General features: G+C 53.7%; 2 protein-coding genes across 2 annotated transcripts; both read left to right on the forward strand.

Moving 5' to 3' along the window:
* Positions 1-7,863: 7,863 nt before the first annotated feature.
* MIURF (mitochondrial elongation factor 1 upstream open reading frame) lies at positions 7,864-12,072 on the forward strand. The gene is made up of 2 exons (XM_081082377.1): positions 7,864-7,935; positions 9,542-12,072. The coding sequence occupies exon 2, from the start codon at positions 9,570-9,572 to the stop codon at positions 9,780-9,782; it is 213 nt and encodes a 70-aa protein (XP_080938503.1). The 5' UTR covers positions 7,864-7,935; positions 9,542-9,569; the 3' UTR covers positions 9,783-12,072.
* MIEF1 (mitochondrial elongation factor 1) lies at positions 9,727-18,831 on the forward strand. The gene is made up of 5 exons (XM_081082374.1): positions 9,727-9,897; positions 13,538-13,688; positions 14,565-14,742; positions 14,933-15,195; positions 15,802-18,831. The coding sequence occupies exons 2-5, from the start codon at positions 13,545-13,547 to the stop codon at positions 16,606-16,608; spliced, it is 1,392 nt and encodes a 463-aa protein (XP_080938500.1). The 5' UTR covers positions 9,727-9,897; positions 13,538-13,544; the 3' UTR covers positions 16,609-18,831.
* Positions 18,832-19,414: the final 583 nt, after the last annotated feature.

The following is a 19,414-nucleotide window of genomic DNA, read 5'->3' on the forward strand; positions in this document are numbered from 1 at the left end:
CCCTGGCCGACCAGGGCAGCTCCCTCCTCCGTCAGGTTCACTCACCCTCCACCTCCCCGAGGGAGGCCTGCCCGCTGCGGAGCTGCCTGTGGCCCGTGGATTGCCAAGAGCCCCAGCGAAGGGAAGGCTGTTTGGCCAGCAGCCCAGCAGGAGGGCACCCGGGGGTCAAGTTCTAAGACTCCGAGGACGAAGAACAGGTACAGACATCAGAGCTCGTCATGTAAACCACACGTAGGGCCCTCCGAGCCCCGCGCGTCCTCTGGGAACACATCTCGTCTTAGTTCCTGGGGTCGCCACGCAGTCCGGACCCTGACCTGGCAACGCAGAAGTCACCCCTTGCTCTTCCTTCTCCCTCCTCCAGGCCCTCCAACCGCCTCCTCCACACAGGCCTTTGTGCAAACTGGGCAGGCACCCTTCCTCCGACATTTCACTTCCACCTGTTGGAAGGCTGCCATATGTGCTGGTCCCCTTAGAACAAGACAGCTCACTCACTGCCTTCCGCCGCCAAAGAAATGTCAGAGAGTCAGGCGACTGACTCTGCAAAGTCTATGACGTGACAGGTGCCCTTGGGGGGGGGGCAGCCCCGCCTTTGCCTCCCAGGTCTGCTCCATCACTACCCTTCGACTTTAAAATAGTCATGGCTCCCCTTACCTGCAGAGCTGTCACCCCGCAGCCCTGTCGTGCTACCTGTGCCGTCTCCTTGGCCCGGAGTAGACACCTGACTCGGAGGCAGCCAAGCCACCTGCAGTCCTGGTGTGAAGAGGGGCCTGGGCCCCCGGGAGGAGGTGGGTTGGAAAGGGGGAAGGAGCAGGTGCAGAGGGGAGCCGCCGGGAGAGACCAGCCTCCCGTAACTGGCCCTGGTGCGTCCTCAGGACAAACCTGAGTGGAGCTCTGCCCTGGGGACTGGAAGTGGCCCCATCAGAGCTGTGACCCGGGGGAGGTCACGCGGACCAGGGGTTAGCCAGTTCCAAGGAGGCACCGTGAGCTGGAGGCCTGGAGATGGGTCCTCAGACACACACTGTGTGATCCGAGCGGCCCTTCGTATCGGATAAACGTAGCTTTTCATGGCGAAAGGGTTAGTGCATAAATACCTGACAGCTATTTAGAAAAAAGCCCAGTTACAATCCCTCCCTCACGCCTTACACCAAAAGAGTGAATCCCAGAGGAATATACCAAAGATATAAAAAGTTGAGAAAGTACAATCTGGCCAGTCTTTCCAGTCTTTTCTCTCTGGGCTGGAGCGTGTGTGTGTGTGTGTGTGTGTGTGTCGGGTCCGGCTGGGAGCGGGTGAACTGGATAAACTCTCAGGTCTCTAACTGTTATGACAGCTGCCATTCGTTACACCCTGACCCTAAGCCCAGTGACCCTAAGCCCACCTCCCCATCTTCCTCCTGTGACACTTCCTCCAGGACTGGGATACCCTCGGCTCTCCGCTCTTCACCCTGCACCCCCTTCTCCTGGCACGCCGAGCAGAGGGTAGCGGCCCTGCACGTCCCCATCCCCCTCAGGAGTCCGGCTCCAGGCTGCACACAGGCTTCGGCTGAAGTTCCTTTCCTGGACTTTAGAGGCGTTTACCCTGGATTTGAGTCCAAGCTCAGGACGAGCTGTGTCATTTCGGGTTTCTTTCTCTCTTTTAAAGGTCAGAGCCGTGTGATGGCAGCTGGGAAGGTATGTCAGACAGCACGCTCATCGTGGCTCGGGGGGCGGCGGAGGGGGGGGAGGCGTGCGGGTTTTCTCTTTGACTCCTTTTCCTTCCCACGTAGAAGAGAAACGCCGGCTCAAAGACTACAGGAGCCCAACAGGCAATGGACAGGAGCGAGCACCCATGGGTGAGACAAGAGGGAGTGACGGGGGTGGGGCACGCTGGGGAGCTCAGACTCTGCCCAGGTGATGACTATGCCTCTTCATAGGCGGGGAGCCTAGTGTTGCAAGATCTGAATATTTGAGCCAACCGGGAAAGCTGTCTTTTCTAGTTGTCTGGGGCTTACAAAGCTCTTGGCCCAATCCAGCATGTGGACCTCCAGTTTGCTCCTTGAGGCTGAGAAGGTGGAGGCTATAATTTGCCTGAATGGCGCTGCCTCCTCTGTAAAATGGGTACATTGATACTCAGCCCTCACGGGACTGTAGTGGGGATCAATGGGGATAAAGGATGTAAAAGGAAAACAAGTAACATTCACTGAGCAATGGCTCTGGGCTGGGCACCTGAGCCGGAAGCCGGTCCACCCTTGCTGCTTGACACAGTCGCTGCAGGGAAGAAACATCCGCACAGCATATGTTCCAAGGGACCTGACGTATTTGACATACTGTTCTTAATATGTTTACTCCCCTTCTTGACGCTATGTGTTCTAACCAGGGCCACCTTCCCGAGAAAGGTTGTTTCCCCAGGTGGGGATGTATTCTTGGAGTTAGGGATTAATGGGACTAAGGAAGGGAATAAATCAGTAAAACCCCCTAGTGTTACAGAAATACCATGTACTACTTATGAAGAACTTAGACTAAGACTGTTGGCAATAAATTTGGGACTTGCTAGGCCCACATCCCCAGGAGTCTGCCCACCAGGGAAAGCACCAAAGCCTATGAAAACCCGCCGACGCAGGGCAGTCCCAAGGAAGACCACCAGCAAGGTTAAAAGGACATAACCTTTATTTGGGCCACAGAATAGGATAATCTCCTTCAGTTACTTCCTTGTAGCTTAACAGTAGAGCAGTAGAGTAGTGACCTTGGAATGGAGATAAGAAACTAGCCCTCACCTTTGGAATAGAATGGATAGGATTAAAATCAACAGAGCTAGATAGAGATAAGATTTTTAGCAAAGGTTAGATAAGAAACTATAAACATAAAACAAAGAACTGTAGAAGGTCAAGGAAGGACCTAAAACATACCATGATATAGAGGCATGCTTATAGAATCCAGTAGTATAAAATACAGCTGTAACAGGACAATAAAGAGAACCTGGCTATGCTGATCAGCTGAACTCTGTCTCCGTGTCCTTCATTCTTTACTGATGCTGTCCACACCTTTGGGAACCCCTGGACCGCTGGGGCTGGACCCTGGCACCCACCTTTCTCTTGTCCTGAAGCTCACAGAGGTTGCATGGGTGTGGGGTGGAGGTGCTGGGATCGAGCTCTGAGCCTGTGCCCCTGCCAGGCCCCGCCCGCCACTCCTGCTGCCTGGCCAAGGGAGGGTATGCAGCAAACAAGCTTACATTTCCTCCACCCTTTGCAGCACCACCCGACACAACTGGGCAGCAAAGAGTTCACTCGCTTGCAACCTCCCTCCTGTCCAGGGGGATCGGGTTTTAGTCTAGCGAAGGCAGAATCGGTGACATCTGATTAGAGCAAACACCATGATGAGGGAGGCGGCGCTTTCTGAGAGTGATTTCCAGGTCCCTGGCCCGCTTGGCTCGCCAACTCCTCCATCAGCCGGGTAATAACAGCGCCGGCCTTCGCTCGGTCTGGGTTCACCCCTGGGAGGGCTGGGGAAATGGAGGTGGCTGGACTGAGCTTTCTGTCTTGTCATCCAGTAGCAATTTCCCTCCAGTTCAGGGCAACAAGCATTTGCAGGGCGTCTCCATCTCATAAGGGACCTCACTCAGCAAAGTGAAGGGAATGAAACTGGTGAGACGAAGGCCTCAGGGTACTCGCCCTCTCTGCCTTCTGGAGGGAAGCCTGGGCCGCCCTGCCCTGCTCCCCCACAGGGAAAGGGCCCCCTGGCCTGCTCTCTCACTCTCCCTCGGTCTCCTCTGTGCCATCATGGTCCCTCTCACAACGCTCTCTGCCACCTGTCCTCTCATCTCGCCCTTTGCCTTCCCAGGAAAATGACTGTCTCCTTCCCACTCGCCCTTTCCTCTTCAGCCCTTGTCCTCGGGGCTGTGATGAGTTAGGGGATCGGGGCGGACCGGTGCCGGCACACAGGAAAAGCTCAGGAAGCACTAACTCTCGCTGTCTGAGAGGGCGAGGGCTACGCCCTCCATCTTACCCCGGATCCTCCATATTTAGGCAGCAGCCATCAGCCATGTGCTCGGCAAGGAGCTTCTTCCCGGAAGCCCAAGCCTCTGCTCTTTAAACTAACCGATGACGATCAAGGGAAGTGCTCTCCATAGATATGACCACATCCTGTGTAACAAGACACCGACTTGTGCCTGGCCAATCAGCAGGGCCCACAGTCTTCTCTCCTCCCCTTACTCCAACCCCCCTATAAAACCCCTCTCCCCACAGAGCTCACTCTCTCTGCCGCTTGCTGCTGTGTCGGCGAGTGTGGTCAGGGAGCCAAGCTAGCTCGAATAAAGACTCTATCTCCTTTTGCATCGGACTCGGCGCTCCCTGGTGGTCTTTTGGGGATCCTGAAATCTGGGCATAACACTGTCCACTGGTGGCTCTCACAAGGGATACCACAGTGGCCTGCGGCTGACCTCCTGCAGGGCTCAGCCCACCAGTCTAGCCCCCGAAAAGCAGCCAGGCTGCTCTTTCCAAGACGCAAGTCTATCCATGGCACAGACCTCCCACTGCAGCTGGATCAGGGCCCAATTCCCCGCAGTGGGCTGCTGGGCCTGCCTTTCTCACAGCCTTATCTTGGACTCTTTCCCTGCCTTCTCTGGGCTCCAGTCCTTTGAGCTCTCCAATGGGCCAGGATCCCATCCTCCGTCTACACTACTCCCTGTTCCCTCCTCCGGGCTCCCTAAAATCTCAGCCGTGGTTACAATTCTCATTGCACACGTCTCCTTGGGCTGCTTCTCTCTCCCTCGGTTTAGCAGGAGTGCATGTTGAGGTCTGATTGCCAGGTACTGTATTAATCCCCTTTTATGCATGTAGGGACCAAGGCTCAGAGAGGCTGAGAACCTTGTTGAAGGTCACCCAGCCATCAGGAGGTGGAGCTGGGATTCAAACCATGACTAATGGTGCTGGTGCAACAGCCTGAAGCACACCTGCAGGCCAGCGCGTCCTCCCTGGCTACCTCCGGATGCTCACCTGGCCAGCCTCAGCTCCCTGCCCTGTGCTCCAGCCAGGTGGCGCCCACCCCTGCTTCTGCTCTGGGGCACAGGCTCTTCTCTCCTAGAACCTGTGTCCTTGTCTGTCTCCTCCCTCCACGTGCGCTCCCCGAGGACGGGAACTGCGTGTTTTATTTCTTTACTCCTGCTCCTGCTCCTGCTCCTGCTCCTGGTCCTGCTCCTGGTCCTGCTCCTGCTCCTGCTCCTGCTCCCGGTCCTGCTCCTGCTCCTGCTTCTGCTCCTGGTCCCGGTCCTGCTCCTGGTCCTGCTCCTGGTCCCGGTCCTGCTCCTGATCCTGCCCCTGCTCCTGGCTCACACTGGATGCTCATGAAATGGTGAACGAGTGACTGCTTGGTCAGTACACTGGGAACAACAGTGTTGGTTCTCGTGGGTCATTCAGCAAAAATGTTTTGTCCATTTCTGTCCAACGAGCCAGGTGAGGAAACCAAGGCAAGCACAGCTTAAGTCACGTGTCCCATGTTCATTACTACCCCATAGCCCCTTTCCAATTAGACTAGACTTGACCGGCCTGACTCTGGGGAAATGGCCCATCTCTCCCAAACCCTCTACCTTTCTGGAAAACGTTAATTAATTTATTCCACGATTAAATGCCTACTTTGTGTGAATGACTGTTTGGTTGAATAAGTGCTTCCCTCTCACGCTCCAGCCATGATCCCGTAAGAAGCTGTCGTCATCATCCAGATGGGAGACCAGGGGTCACAGCAAAACTGCAAGACCATCAGAGACATCCCAGAGGCCCCTTGCCATGTGAAACCCAGCAGAGCCCTGGGATCTGGGTCAGTGCCCCTTGCTGGGGTCTCCAGTCTACAAAGTCACCACGGATCCACGCGGGTGCCAGCCGCCCGCCTCGCTGCCCTGGCTTCTCCCCCTCCACACATTGTCGTGGAGGCACTGGAAGCAGGAGGAGACTTGTGAGTCTGGAAGTAAAGAGAAAACCCTGAAGAACAAGGAGCGTCTGGGGGAACTGATTGAAGGGCACCCCCCCCCCCCCCAAGAGACCGCTCTCCTTTCCTCCTAAAAATAATGTTCTATAGAACAGCAGGGTCAGGAGGGATATGAAAGGTCACCTGGTCTTCCAGCTGGAAATGTCACCATTTAGATTTATCTGGGTCACAACATTATTTGTTTAAAGAGCAAAGTAGGGCAGCCTGGGGGAGTGGAAAGAACACGTTTCGGAGTCGGACACACTTGGGTTCCACTGAGAGCTTCTGTGCTGCCCAGCTCGCTGTCCCTGAGGAAGTACCGAACCTTGCTGGGTCTTGGTTTTCTCGTCTATAAAATCAGATAGGGGCTCAGGCCAGGGCGGTGGCCGCGGTGAAGGCAGTGGTCAGATCCTGGAAGTATTTGGAGACGGAGCCACCAGTAGAGCAGGACTTGGTCTCTCTGTTCTCTGCAACGCCTGTGGCAGTGGCTGCACATTAGAGACCCTCAACAATGATTTCTTGCATCAGTGAATGGAGGAGCTACTACTCCTTAAGTGCTAGATATCTTTTTTGTTGTTGTTATTAATCCTCACCCAGGATATGTTTTCCATTGATTTTTAAAAAAAAATATATTTTATTGATTTTTTACAGAGAGGAAGGGAGAGAGAGAGTTAGAAACATCGATGAGAGAGAAACATCGATCAGCTGCCTCCTGCACATCTCCTACTGGGGATGTGCCCGCAACCCAGGTACATGCCCTTGACTGGAATCGAACCTGGGACCTTTCAGTCCACAGGCCAACGCTCTATCCACTGAGCCAAACTGGTTTCGGCTTCCATTGATTTTTAGAGAGAGTGGAAGGGAGGGAGGGGGAGAGAGAGAAATATTGATGGATTGGCTGCCTTCCGCACGCACCCGGACCGGGGCCAGGGGTCAACCTGCAACCCAGATACTCAAGGGAATCGAACCCACAACCCTTTGGTGCAAGGGCCGACGCTCTACCCACTGAGCCAAACTGGCTGGGGATTTTAATCCTCACAGCAGTCCCGGGCTGGGAGAGATTAGGAAATGTGCCAGAGGGCAGCTGTTCTTAAATGGTGGCTGGAATGGGGAGCCGCTGGGCCTGGCTCCAAAGCCCAGCGTTCCTTGACTTCACTCGGAGCCGGGCACCCAGGGAGGCACTGGGGGAGGGGTTTGCAGATTCCAGAAGACAGGCTTCTGCCCTCAAAGCTGGTGAGAGGCAGAGAAGCCAGTGGGTACATTAAAAAGCGGCGCCTGGCAAATAGCAGGCGCCAATGAACATGTTTGGTCGTTGACCAGCTTGAGAACCCTCACCGTGTGCAGACATTGCTGTGGGCCCGAAGGAGGTGCCTGAGAGTGTTGGGTGAGGGGCAAGGAAGAGGCTGGGAAAGACTTGCGGGGGGACATTTGAGGTGGACCTTGAAGGGTAGGAGTTTGCCGGGAGCCGAGGGGCCTGGGAAGCTGGAACAGCGCGAATGAATGAAAAGATTTGAAATCGACCTGAGAAAACGGGCTTTGAAAGCTATGATCGGGTGTATTACGTTAGCATTCCCGCGGGTACCCCCACGGTCCCGGCCCAGACGGCGCTACGGTCTGGCCTGGCCCCCTGGCTGGCAGCCGGCTGGGGGCCCCCTTCTCCCGGTTCCAGTTTAGCAGCCCCTGCAGCGCGACCCTCCGGGGGGCGGGGCCTGAGCGCGGCCCGCAGTCCCGCCCCTAGATGACGTCACGGAGGAGGCGGGGCCTCATGGCTGCAGGCAGGGTCCGATCCAGGGGGCGTGGCCCGCGCAGCTCCAGGCCCCGCCCCCAAAGGCGAGGAGACCGGAAGTCCTCCCGCCTCCGGCCGCCTCCGTACTCGCTCAGTCCCACCCCTCAGCTCAGCGCACAAGGTCGTGTCCCGGAAGTGAAGGGGCCATGTTGCTGGGTGACCCGGGGAGAGGTACCGGGCGAGAGGCGAGTCCCGAGGAGTCGTAGCGCGGCCCGCGGGTGAGTGCGGGAGGATCGGGGGCCGGACTCGCCGAACCTCCTCTCGGGGCGCTGCCCGGCGCCCCCCATCCGTCCCGGGCCGGGGCTCCGGGTCTGGACGCCGGGGTCTCCCCAGCCCGCCCTGGGCAATCTCTACGGAGCCGCTCCGGCGCCCCGAGCCGGCCTGCCCGGCCCCTGGGTCCCCCACCCCGACTCGGCCCGCCCCCGGCCCCCTCCCTCGGGTCGGCGGAGGCCGCCCACTCGCCCAGAGAGACCCTGTCCTCACAGCCTTACGTGACAGTCGCCTCCCACCTCATAAAGCACTTTTCCTGTTGGTTTTCGGGGTTCACCTCCCACTGGCGAGGCCTTGGGGCTGGGGTGCCCACATTCGAGGAAAGGGACGGGGACAGGGATTACTCAGGCTCGCGCGGCACGTCCGCAAGGCCAGAGGCTGATGCTCGCGGGCCTGGGGCCCCAAGTTCAGATCTTTTTACCAAATGTCTCCCCCACTCAGTCTCATGACTTTATCTGTGAAACGGGGTGATCATTCCTTGCGCGTAGGGGCGCTGTGAGGGTCCCCTTCTCATCCGCTTGGTGTTGGGCTCCTGGAGTGTGGCAGGCGCTGAGCCGGGGAAGTTTGAGCGCCCCGAGGTGCCGCACCCAACGGTGGGGCCCCGGCCAGAGGGAGCTGCCCTCCGGGGCCAGAATCGGGGTCAGGGTGCAGGCTCCCCGCCTTCACGTGGGGAGAACGATGACCTGGGCCTGTGACAGTGAGATGTGGGACATGCTTAGAGCACGTGTGGTCCGCAGTGAACAGCGAGCGATCCCCGACCACCCCATAGGTTCCTTAGCTTAAAGGGATCATGGATGACAAAGCACTTTCCAGAGGCGAACACCGTTCCCGAAAGAGGACGGGGGCAGCTTGTGTGGAACTAGATCCGTTCCCTGAGCGCTTACACGCCAGGCCCGGGGGCACCAGTCACCGCGATCCGGTGTAGATGGAGCCTTGGTACGTGCCCAGCGCTGTTCCAGACACGTTTCCATACATTCACTCACTTCATCCTCGTACCGGCCGTACGGGCAGAATACCGTTTTAACCCTCATTTGACGGGCGGGAAACTGGGGTAAGGCAGCAGGTTAAGGAACTTGCCCGAGGTGACGAGCTCACTAGTGGTGGGTGATGCCAGGATTCCTGTGTCTGAGTCCTTCCGGCAGACTAGACCAGCCCTATGGTGACCTTCTATTACAGGGGCTTTACATGTTTTATCTCACACAGTTCTCAGCTATGTAGCAGCTGCTGGTAACATACTAGCACTTCCACTTTACAAGTGAGAAGCTGATGCTTGGAGGGGTAAAGTGCTGCCCAAAGCCATGCGGTAAGTGGCGGAGCGAGGATTCAAGCCCAGGCAGCTCAGCTTCCAAGCTCTGGCCCTGCAGCATCAACTGGACTTTCCCAGAAGGCGGGTGAGAGGCTGGGGTCCAGGCCTAACCCGGTTCCTAAATTGTAGTGTGGCCTTGGGGGTGTCTGAGACTTACATTAAGAACTCTTTGACTTTCAGGTCGTCTCTATAGGCCCTTCTGTTATTCATTCTGATTCTACGCTTCTGTTTTTCCCTCCTGCTTGTAGCTTGACGCCCAGCACCTGCCAGTCCCCCATGGCCCCGTGGAGCCGAGAGGCGGTGCTGAGTCTCTACCGGGCTCTGCTGCGCCAGGGCCGAGAGCTTCGCTACACGGACCGGGACTTCTATCTCGCTTACATCCGCCGTGAGTTCCGGAAAAATCAGAAGCTAGAGGATCCTGAGGCCCGGGAGAGGCAGCTGGAGAAGGGCCTGGTCTTCCTGCAGCGCAGACTGGGGGGCATTATTTAGGGTCCTCTCCTTTCCTCTGCCATCCTAATTCAAGGGAAGGAGGGCGAAGGTGCCTTCTGTAGACCCTCCTGCTCCCCACCCCACCCCCACCTCACAGATGCAGTAGCAGCTGCAGGTAGGTAGACCCTTGTTTCTGCAGGTTTTGGTATATGTGCTGCCGAAGCGACCACGTTTCTGCAGGTTTTGTTTTTTTTTCTGATGCAGGGACCAGGGGGGGGAGGCCCTTTTCTTTCAGGGACCAGAGTCCTTTAATCATTAGAAATCCATGGAGAAACCAGACATATTAACAGGCATGTTCCCTCACTGAGAAAAAATAGGCCCTGAGTGTCAAGTCCTCTCAGAATAGGATTGTTATCACATTTTCGTTCAAGTAGAACAGTTAACCTATGAAAATGTTAGAAAAGACATTGGTTAAAGCTATTAGAGTTTAATTCAGGCTGGCTCATTCTTCAGTACATTCAGTTATCTTGCAGGTCCGATCACATCCCCCAAAATGTAACTCTGTCCTGTGACAGCGTCTGTAAAGCAAAGCAAGCAGAGTGTGCAGATATCGGGGGACGGTGTCCCGGCTCACAGCCCGGCCCTGCTGCTAATAGTTGAAGGATTTAGGGCAAATCACTAAGCTGTTCAAGGCCTCCGTTTCCTCATTTGTAAAGTGGACATGATAGTTATGAGAATTAAATGAGGGCGTGCATCCCCAGCACTTAGGGTTACTTGGCAGGTGGTATTTGTGCTGTTTGCTCCTGATTCCACTGTTACTGAGAAGTCCCACTAAATATAACCTAATGATCATAGTTAATTCAGCAGCTTCCCGAGGGCCTTCTATGGTGCTGGCTTTCCGGTAGGCGCTGGGATACAGGTGAATGATCCTGTCCACCAAGGGGCTTGGGCTAACGAGATCAGCAGAAGTAATTCGGCATGAGCAGCTCTGGAGTAGAGGGTTGGGCACAGAGCTCAGAGACAAGGATCAGCACATCGCCGCCTTGGGTCGGGGTCGGGGTAGTAGGGGAGTCGCAGGGAGCTGTAGGAAAGAGGACATTTGAGGTCTGCTTCAAATGAGAGCTAGGTTGCTGAGTAGATGGGCAAGAAGCAAATGTGGAGGTGCAGCTGCACTTTGTACTGGAAACTTGAGTCTGGCATGGCTAGAATGGTGCACCTGTAAGGCAGGTGGCTGGAGTGGAGGCTGGGCCAGGTCCGGAAGGACACTGAATCCCCTGTTGAGGAGATTGGGACATCTGATCGTAGGGGGACCATCACAGCTTTGAAAGCAGCGAATGTCATGGGAGAGGGAGCGTGGCAGTGGCGGCCGGAGAATAGGTTGGTGGAGATACTAAAGGCAGCTGAGATTGAGGGACCGAGGAGGTGGGCTGGCCGCACATACATACGACTTGTACAGCAGAGGGGCTTGGTGACCAGCTGGCGGAAGCAGGAGGAGAAAGAAGAATGAAGGGTAACTGAGGTGAAAGGCTTGCCAGCAGGGTGGGAGGTACTGTGTTCAGCTTCGACAGGAAAAGCGGGGAGGAGCCTTATGTCATGGCTCTTGGTTCTCCTCGGCCACTGGGTTGATTGGCAGGCCGGCCTTTGGCAGCGAAGGGCCCACAGGGGCCTGCTGCACAGGAAGGGCGGCAGGTCCGGAACCACACAGTGAGCGACTAGTCTTTGGGCTCCTAATCTGTTTTGACTGAGTTGGGTTACAGGTCGCCACCACCCCCTCCTTGAAAAAAAAAAAAGCCACAGAGTTCATAGCTCATTTGTGCAACAGATACTGTGTGTCAAACACTGGCGCTGGGCAGCAGCAGTGAATGAGCCAAATGCCCCAGAAGCTTGTGGTCTGGTGGTTAACAGAGGAGATGTGAGCAAGCTGCCCGAGACCCCTGTAAACCACTCCCCGCAGCACGTCTAGTTCAAATCTCGGCACATCTTACTGACATGGTGACCCTGGCCGGTCACTTCACCTTTGTCTCAGTTCTTCAGCTGAAAATTGGAAATAATACTATGACTAACCTCACGGGATTGCTGGGGTGAGGAGTATTTCTCTTCCCTGAAATGGTGGCCGTGCCCAGATTCTCCACCCCCTGCCCTGCCCACCAGGTCACAACCATTTTTCAGTGTACAGTTCAGTAGCGTTAAGAACATTCACAATGTTTATGCCACATGAACAAAATCACAAATTTGGCTTTGGTACTTTTTGTTCCTCTTTGTATTCAGTTGTGTAGTACTTCCGGTTCAAAACAGAAGAAAAGCTATTCTGTATCAAACCATCTAAGCAATGTTATATTTTAAAAATGGCAAAAAAAAGGAAAAAAGAATATTCACCTTGTGGTGTAACATCTCCAGAACGTCTTTATCTTGCAAAACTGGGACTCTCTACCCATTAAAGCACCAGTGCTCCTCTCTGGTGGCACCGAGGAGCCAGCCCCGCTCCTTCCTGTGAGTCCCGTTCCTAGGAGGCGACCACTAGAGCAGGAACCTGAGTGGAGGACGAGTGGATAAGCACTTGCAGCTGGAACAAGTTAACTTAAAATAAGACCTATATCTCCCTGTTGGAGTCCATGGATGCTCTCTCCTCCTCCAGGTCACCAGGCCCTTGGGTGGGGAGCATATCGCACTAGAGTAGGAACGGCCTGCTCAACTTAACAGTTTTAATCTCAAGCCCAGGACAGCATGAGTCTGTCTCAGAAGTCAGATGTAGCTCAGGGAGCAGTCTGAGTGCCTTCTGGAAGTTGACCCCTTGTCCTGTGGGTCCAAATCTTAAAAGACTTAATGATAAACCCAAATTTTTGGAGTACTTTACAGTTTATAGAGCGTTTACATACAGTGTTTCAGTAGATTTTTTCCTCACTATAGTCCTATGATTTAGGCCCTGCAGGCATCATTCTCCCCTTTTCATAGCTGAGGGGTTAAATAATTCAGGGTTCAAAGGCAAGGACTCCATTTCAGGATTTCTGACTCAAAAACCCAAGCTTTTTTCTATTCTGCCACATCCCCGCCTGCTCTCACCAGTCATCACATCAGATGGCCAAGGATGAAATGGCCCGGGGGGGAGGGGGTTCCTTCTGGCTTCTGGGGGCGGGACATGCCCTTCTGGTCTGCGGCATCTGATCCAGGGATCACTGAGGGCAGGGCGGGAGCCTTTTCTCTGCCAAGGGCCATTGGATATTTATAACACCCTTCGTGGGCCATATGACATTATCAACCTAAAAATTAGCTTGCGCCAGACATTTAATTAACTCACTCCTAACGCCTTGGCAGGGCCAACATGGCCCACGGGCCAGACGTTCCCCACCCTTGACTTAGAGTGCCTACATCCAGTGGTTCTCCCTACTACAAAGATATTAGCAAAGGTTCTCTTGTTTAAAACAACAAAACGGTGGTAATTATGTGTGGGAGCCGTGCAATGTCTGTGTGGTCCTGATTGGATTCCGCTGCCTCAACTGAGTGATTCGTCCCATCTCTGTCTCAATGGTCCCTGGAGAGAGGATGCTTGGATTGTCGCCTGCCTCCACCTGTAAATACAAAGGCAACTCTCTCCTTGGCCTTGCTTGCTCTGTGCATTTAAGTGGGGATCTATTTCATTTGGCCAAGTGGTCTCATTTGTTCCTAAAGTGAAGCTTAGTTGACTGTGAAAGGTGGAGAAAAGGGCCACCAAGGTTGTGAACTATTAGGGGGAAATATCTTTGGACTTGACAGTGACTGTTAGTTAACGGTGTTTGCGGCCCCCGGTGGTGATGGCTCTGTTCTGCCTTCATCCTCAGGTGAGCAATGGCAGGCGCTGGCGAGCGCAAAGGCAAGAAGGATGACAATGGCATCGGCACAGCCATTGATTTTGTGCTCTCCAATGCCCGGCTGGTGCTGGGGGTGGGCGGAGCGGCCATGCTGGGCATCGCTACGCTGGCGGTTAAGCGGGTAAGTGCCTGCAGCCTGAGCTGGGGCTGGGAGAGGGGGAGCTGCCTCCACAGCGCAGAGCTGGTCTGGAACGGCCTGGACGCTGCTCATGGAGTCGACCTGGGTCACTGGTGATTAGATGAGACCTTAGGAGAGTTCAGTTAAGGCTGCTGCTCGGTCTCTACCCCAAAGAAGTCGTTGGAGAGACAAATAAAGACGTTTATCCCAGCGGGTAAAAAGTTATAAATACCCCAAATAGTCTTCTTTGACTACCTTATTTAAAATAGCAACCCCCACCACGCATACACTTCCTGTTTCCCTTTTCTACCTTATTTTAACGTTATCTTTCTGCATACTTTGTATTTAACTTATGTTTTGCCCGTCTCCCTCTACTGGACTGGGTCTCTTTGGTTAGTGCTCTAGTCTTGTACCCAGAACAGCACGTCTTAGACACTCAATGAGTATTTGTTAAATGAATTAATCAGTGTTCACCATTACATTCATAAGGTACAGTGTGGTATAGTTAGAAAATGTACCATAATGTTGAACACCGGTTCATTTTTACTGGCATGGGTAAATGATAAAAAATCGTAAGTGAAAAAAATCAGGTTTCAAAAATATATATAGAGCAGGATCCTAATTACCTAAATCTATTTTTCCAGAAAGAAATATACTAAATTATTAACATTTATCTCTGGGTTGTGACATTATGGATAAATCTGTTTCTTATTTATATCATTTCATGTTTCCTGAACTTTTCTATTTTCTACATGGAGAAAGTATAATCCAGAATAACACGAAGGTATTGAAAATTAGTCTAGAGCTCACTGAAGCTGCTGGGAAGGAGGGCAGCAGGAAGGAAGGAGCATGTGTGGACGGGTCCTCTTGCTGTTCCAGATGTACGACAGGGCAATCAGTGCCCCTACCAGCCCCACCCGCCTGGGCCACTCGGGGAAAAGGAGCTGGGAAGAACCTAACTGGATGGGCTCCCCCCGACTGCTGAACAGGGACATGAAGACAGGCCTGAGCCGGTCCCTGCAGACCCTTCCCACAGACTCCTCGGCCTTTGACGCAGGTGAGAAAGCCTCTGCCCCTTCTGGGACTTACCTGTGGGCCCTCCGTGCTACTCCTGCATGTAGCAAACATTCCTTCAGCACATACATGCCAGGCACTGTGCTAGCACTTGCCTGTTGTGCCAAGCCCTTCTTTCTGGGATCGAGGCAGCCTGGGAAGAGCTGACGTGCTTCTCTCTCTTGCCTTGGCAGATACATTCTGCCCACCCCAGCCCAAGCCACTGGCCAGGAAGGGCCAGGTAGACTTGAAGAAGTCACGGCTCCGCATGTCCCTGCAGGAGAAACTCCTTTCTTACTACCGGAACCGGGCTGCTATCCCTGCTGGCGAGCAGGCTCGGGCCAAGCAAGCTGCCGTGGACATATGTGCTGAGCTCCGGGGCTTCCTGCGGGCCAAGCTGCCTGACATGCCACTTCGGGACATGTACCTGAGTGGCAGCCTCTATGACGACCTGCAGGTAACGCCGCGGTGCTCACACGGTCGGGCTGGGGACTGACCCACATGCTGCTCAGTCGTGCTGTTGGTACAAAAGATGAGTGACCCAGGCTTGCCAGAAAGACTGAAGTCTGACTTCTTCTGAATTCTGCACACAGGGAGCATTTGGGGAGCATTATCTTGGGTCTTGTTTTTTTTGTTTTGTTTGTTTGTTTTTTTGAGATATAGATCTCATTTATTTTTTTAAAATTTATCTTGGTCTTTAAAAACCCTTTCTTGTTTTCCAGTCACACAACTTGTAGGACATCATAAGAGGCCTCCCCCTTACTCCCTCCTGTCCCTGCCTCTCTTTCTAGTTCTCTTTCTGGGTCTTTAGGCGTGGGGGGTGACCCGCAGACTTCCATGCCCCAGGACAACGTGGCACGTGGCTCACGTGAGCACGAGCTGGTGTCTGCAGACCGGGGCTTAGATCCTCATTATGGCTGTATCTGAACTGAAAGGTCGACAGGAAGGAATTCTTAGTTTCCTTTCTTGTTGGGGGAATACAAGAGAGAGGGACCTGTAGTTGAGGAAGCTGGCTTCTTGAGCAGATTACATCCCTCAAAACCTTTTTAATTCTTCTCACCAGGTGGTGACAGCCGACCACATCCAACTCATCGTGCCCCTTGTTCTGGAGCAGAACCTGTGGTCGTGTATTCCTGGCGAGGACACCATCATGAACGTCCCCGGCTTCTTCCTGGTTCGCCGCGAGAACCCGGAGTACTTTCCTCGTGGGAGCAGTTACTGGGACCGCTGTGTCGTGGGCGGCTACCTCTCCCCAAAGGCAGTGGCAGACACGTTTGAGAAGGTAGTGGCTGGCTCCATCAATTGGCCGGCCATAGGGTCTCTCTTGGACTATGTGATCCGCCCAGCACCGCCCCCAGAGGCCTTGACTCTGGAAGTGCAATATGAGCGCGACAAACATCTTGTCATTGACTTCTTGCCATCGGTGACTCTCGGTGACACTGTCCTGGTGGCCAGACCACACCGGCTAGCCCAGTATGACAACCTGTGGCGGCTGAGCCTGCGTCCTGCTGAGACGGCGCGCCTGTGGGCTTTGGACCAGGCCGACTCGGGCTGCCGATCTCTGTGCCTCAAGATCCTCAAGGCCATATGCAAGTCCACTCCAGCTCTGGGCCACCTCACTGCCAGCCAGCTCACGAATGTCATCCTCCACTTGGCCCAGGAGGAGGCTGACTGGTCTCCGGATATGCTGGCCGATCGGTTCCTGCAGGCTTTGAGGGGACTCATCAGGTACCTAGAGGCCGGAGTTCTGCCCAGCGCCCTGAACCCCAAGGTGAACTTATTTGCTGAGCTCACCCCTGAAGAAATAGACGAATTGGGATACACTCTCTATTGCTCATTGTCTGAGCCAGAGGTGCTGCTGCAGACATAGGGCAGGTGAGGGCCAGAGGGGTGCTGGGCAGTCGGGCCCTGGATTCTCTGTTAGAAACACGGCTCTAGAGATGGCGCCTCACAGGGTCCCTAGGTGCCTCCCGTCCTGCTGTCCATCGCCCTGGTCACTTCATGCTGATTAGAATGACCTCTCTTAAATCTCCTATTTTCTCAAACCCAACCCTTTCTATTTTTGTTACCAAACACTGTGCTCCCTCCTCCTCCTCTACCCCTCGCTCCAGGCTAATTTTGCTGGAATGAACTGACCAGGTGGAGCACCGGCCTGAGCTGTTGGAACCACTTGGTGTTTTGCATGGGCCCAGGTTTTCTGCTCCCGTCTGTCCCGCCTGCCCTTTGGCCTGCTTCTCTCCCGTGTCTGCTCCCTTTTCCTCCTGTCCATGCCTTGTTTGTTCCTGTCCCTGGAGCACACCTGCCTAATCAAGCGTTGCCTTTAGTTGAATATCACTGACCTTACTGCATGTTTCCCAGCTGACCTCTGCGGAGCGCTCAGACAGTATTTAGGGTTTCTGGGGGTACAGTGACCTTCGATTCAGGTTCCTGGAAAAGCAGCCCATTCCCCCAACCTCCTGGCCAACTCCTAGCCGTAGGGCTGAGAGGTCTCTCACGGGAACACGGTCACTGACCCTCACAGAGTGGGGGCTCAAGATAAACCGATGCAATGTTATTTGGAGAGTGTGTTTTTTAGTGGCCACCAGGGAGCGTGCAGAATGGGGGAACCGGAGGTGGCCTGGGAGAGGATCTGTGTACTTGGCGTCTCCAGCTCATGTGGCTGGTCCAGACCACACCACCCGTGTGAAGGAGTCAGAGGAAGACGAGGAGGGAGGGGCTGCAAAGGCAGCACCTCTGCATGAGCGCGTTCGTTCACCCCTTCCTTGCCTCCTTGTCCTTTAGGATGAGGCCTTCAGGAACAGCCTTAGCCCTAGAGGCTGAAGGGAGGTGGACAGGCAGCAGGATGTCCGCTGGAAGACCCAGTCCTCAGTTGTGGCTCAGTGACCATGTTTCTCCCCCATCAGGCCTGCCTTTCTAGGATGTTGTCTTAGAGCAAGAACAGTCCTAACAGTCCGCCATAGTAATGTGAGAGGGCTGTTTGCGGAACTGTCCAGGCACCTCCAGAGGCCAAAGGGCACCCAAACATGCTCAGACCTCTCCCCTATCCCCCACCCCATCCCAGTTCTGTCTCTCTCTCACCCAGCACCTGGGGAGATTGGTGCTACCTAGGAAGAGTGCACACGGATAAAACACATGAAGGAGGTGGGGACTTCCTACGCTCCTGTTTCCCGCTGCTACAATTGCACTATTTATTGCAATGTAAAAAGTACCCTGAGGGTGGGGAGGAGTGTTTAATACACAATGCCAGTGCATCTTCTTGTTTTGTGTATTTTTTTCCTGTTTGTGGCAAAAGCCTGATAATTCTGTTTCTGGTCACCTGTCCAGTATTTGTTCTCCCATCAAGTGTTGCTGTTCTCTCTGTGCATACTACCTCTCCAGCCGTGAGAGTCTGGTGAAGTGCTGCAGCTGTCTCATTCCTTCCCAGTGACAGTGACATGAAATGGCTCTATAAATAGCCATGAAACCTCAGCTGTCCTCTGGATTTAGGGCGAGATTCCTGTTCCCTTTTTGTCATGGACGAGGGGTTGAGATCGAGGGTTAACCTTGGAGAGCTTCCTGCCTTCTGTATGTGTGCAAGGGTTCCTTTAAGTGGTCCAGTTGTGTCACTTGTATGAAGGTATTGGGGGGGAGGGATTCCCCAGCCTGGGCTGTTCAGAATCAAAATGGAGTTTTAAAAATCTCTGTGCCTGACTGCTCCCTGGTGAGCCGTGCAGAGGTAATGGGTGGAGCCTGGCATGGCATCTAGGAGAGGGGTGGGCTGAGAAAGTGTTGCCAAACATGGGTTATTACTCACTGAGATAAGGATTTGGTTTTCCCAATGTATTATAAAACCTACAATTTGCCTGGTTGGTGTGGCTCAGTGGTTGAGCGTTGATCCATGAACCAGGAGGTCACAGTTCAGTTCCCGGTCAGGGCATATGCCTGGATTGTGGGCTCAATCTCCAGTTTGGGGCATGCAGGAGGCAGCCGATCAATGATTCTCATCATTGATGTTTTTGTCTCTCTTCCTCTCTGACATCAATAAAAAATATATTTAAAAACAAACAAATATAAAGGCAGGGATTCTTACTGCCTTTGCATTGAAAGACTAGACAAAAAAAAAAAATCCCCTACAATTTTCCCAAGGTGGTGTCTCCAACCAAATTCCATATAAAACATCGAAAGGAGAGCTAAAAAAGGAAAACATTTTAAAGATCAAGTCTCAAATTGTTAAAGCCGCGTGTAACTGTGATTTGAGTTTATCTCCTCTCTTAAAGAGCATCTCTCGCAACTGTGTTTCACAAAACCAACACACCGTAACTTTGCCGTTTCATAAGCGAGAACCTCTTACACGTTCTCAGAACTGGAAGCTGTGGGAATTCCCTGTCCTGGTCCTGGCGGGTTTGCTGACCAACTGGGCAAACCTCATCATAAAACATGGCAGACAGACAAGTACTTTGAGATTCTCGGGTAGAAGAGGGCAACATTTTGCTTCCCCCTCTCCCCCTTTAATTTTTGGGGAAAGATGTGGTGCCTTTCCCACCATTCTGCCTTTCTACTCATAACTCCCCTTTCCTGAAGCAATAGCACCTGGTCCGATGTCTCCATTTGGAAATTTTTTTACACCATCTAGGCTAAGCAAACCACACAGGCTGATGTTTACAAAATACACTCATGGTCTTGAAATTGTAATCAGT

Source organism: Myotis nattereri (assembly GCF_964212035.1).
Source record: "Myotis nattereri genome assembly, chromosome: 2".
Taxonomy (NCBI): domain Eukaryota; kingdom Metazoa; phylum Chordata; class Mammalia; order Chiroptera; family Vespertilionidae; genus Myotis; species Myotis nattereri.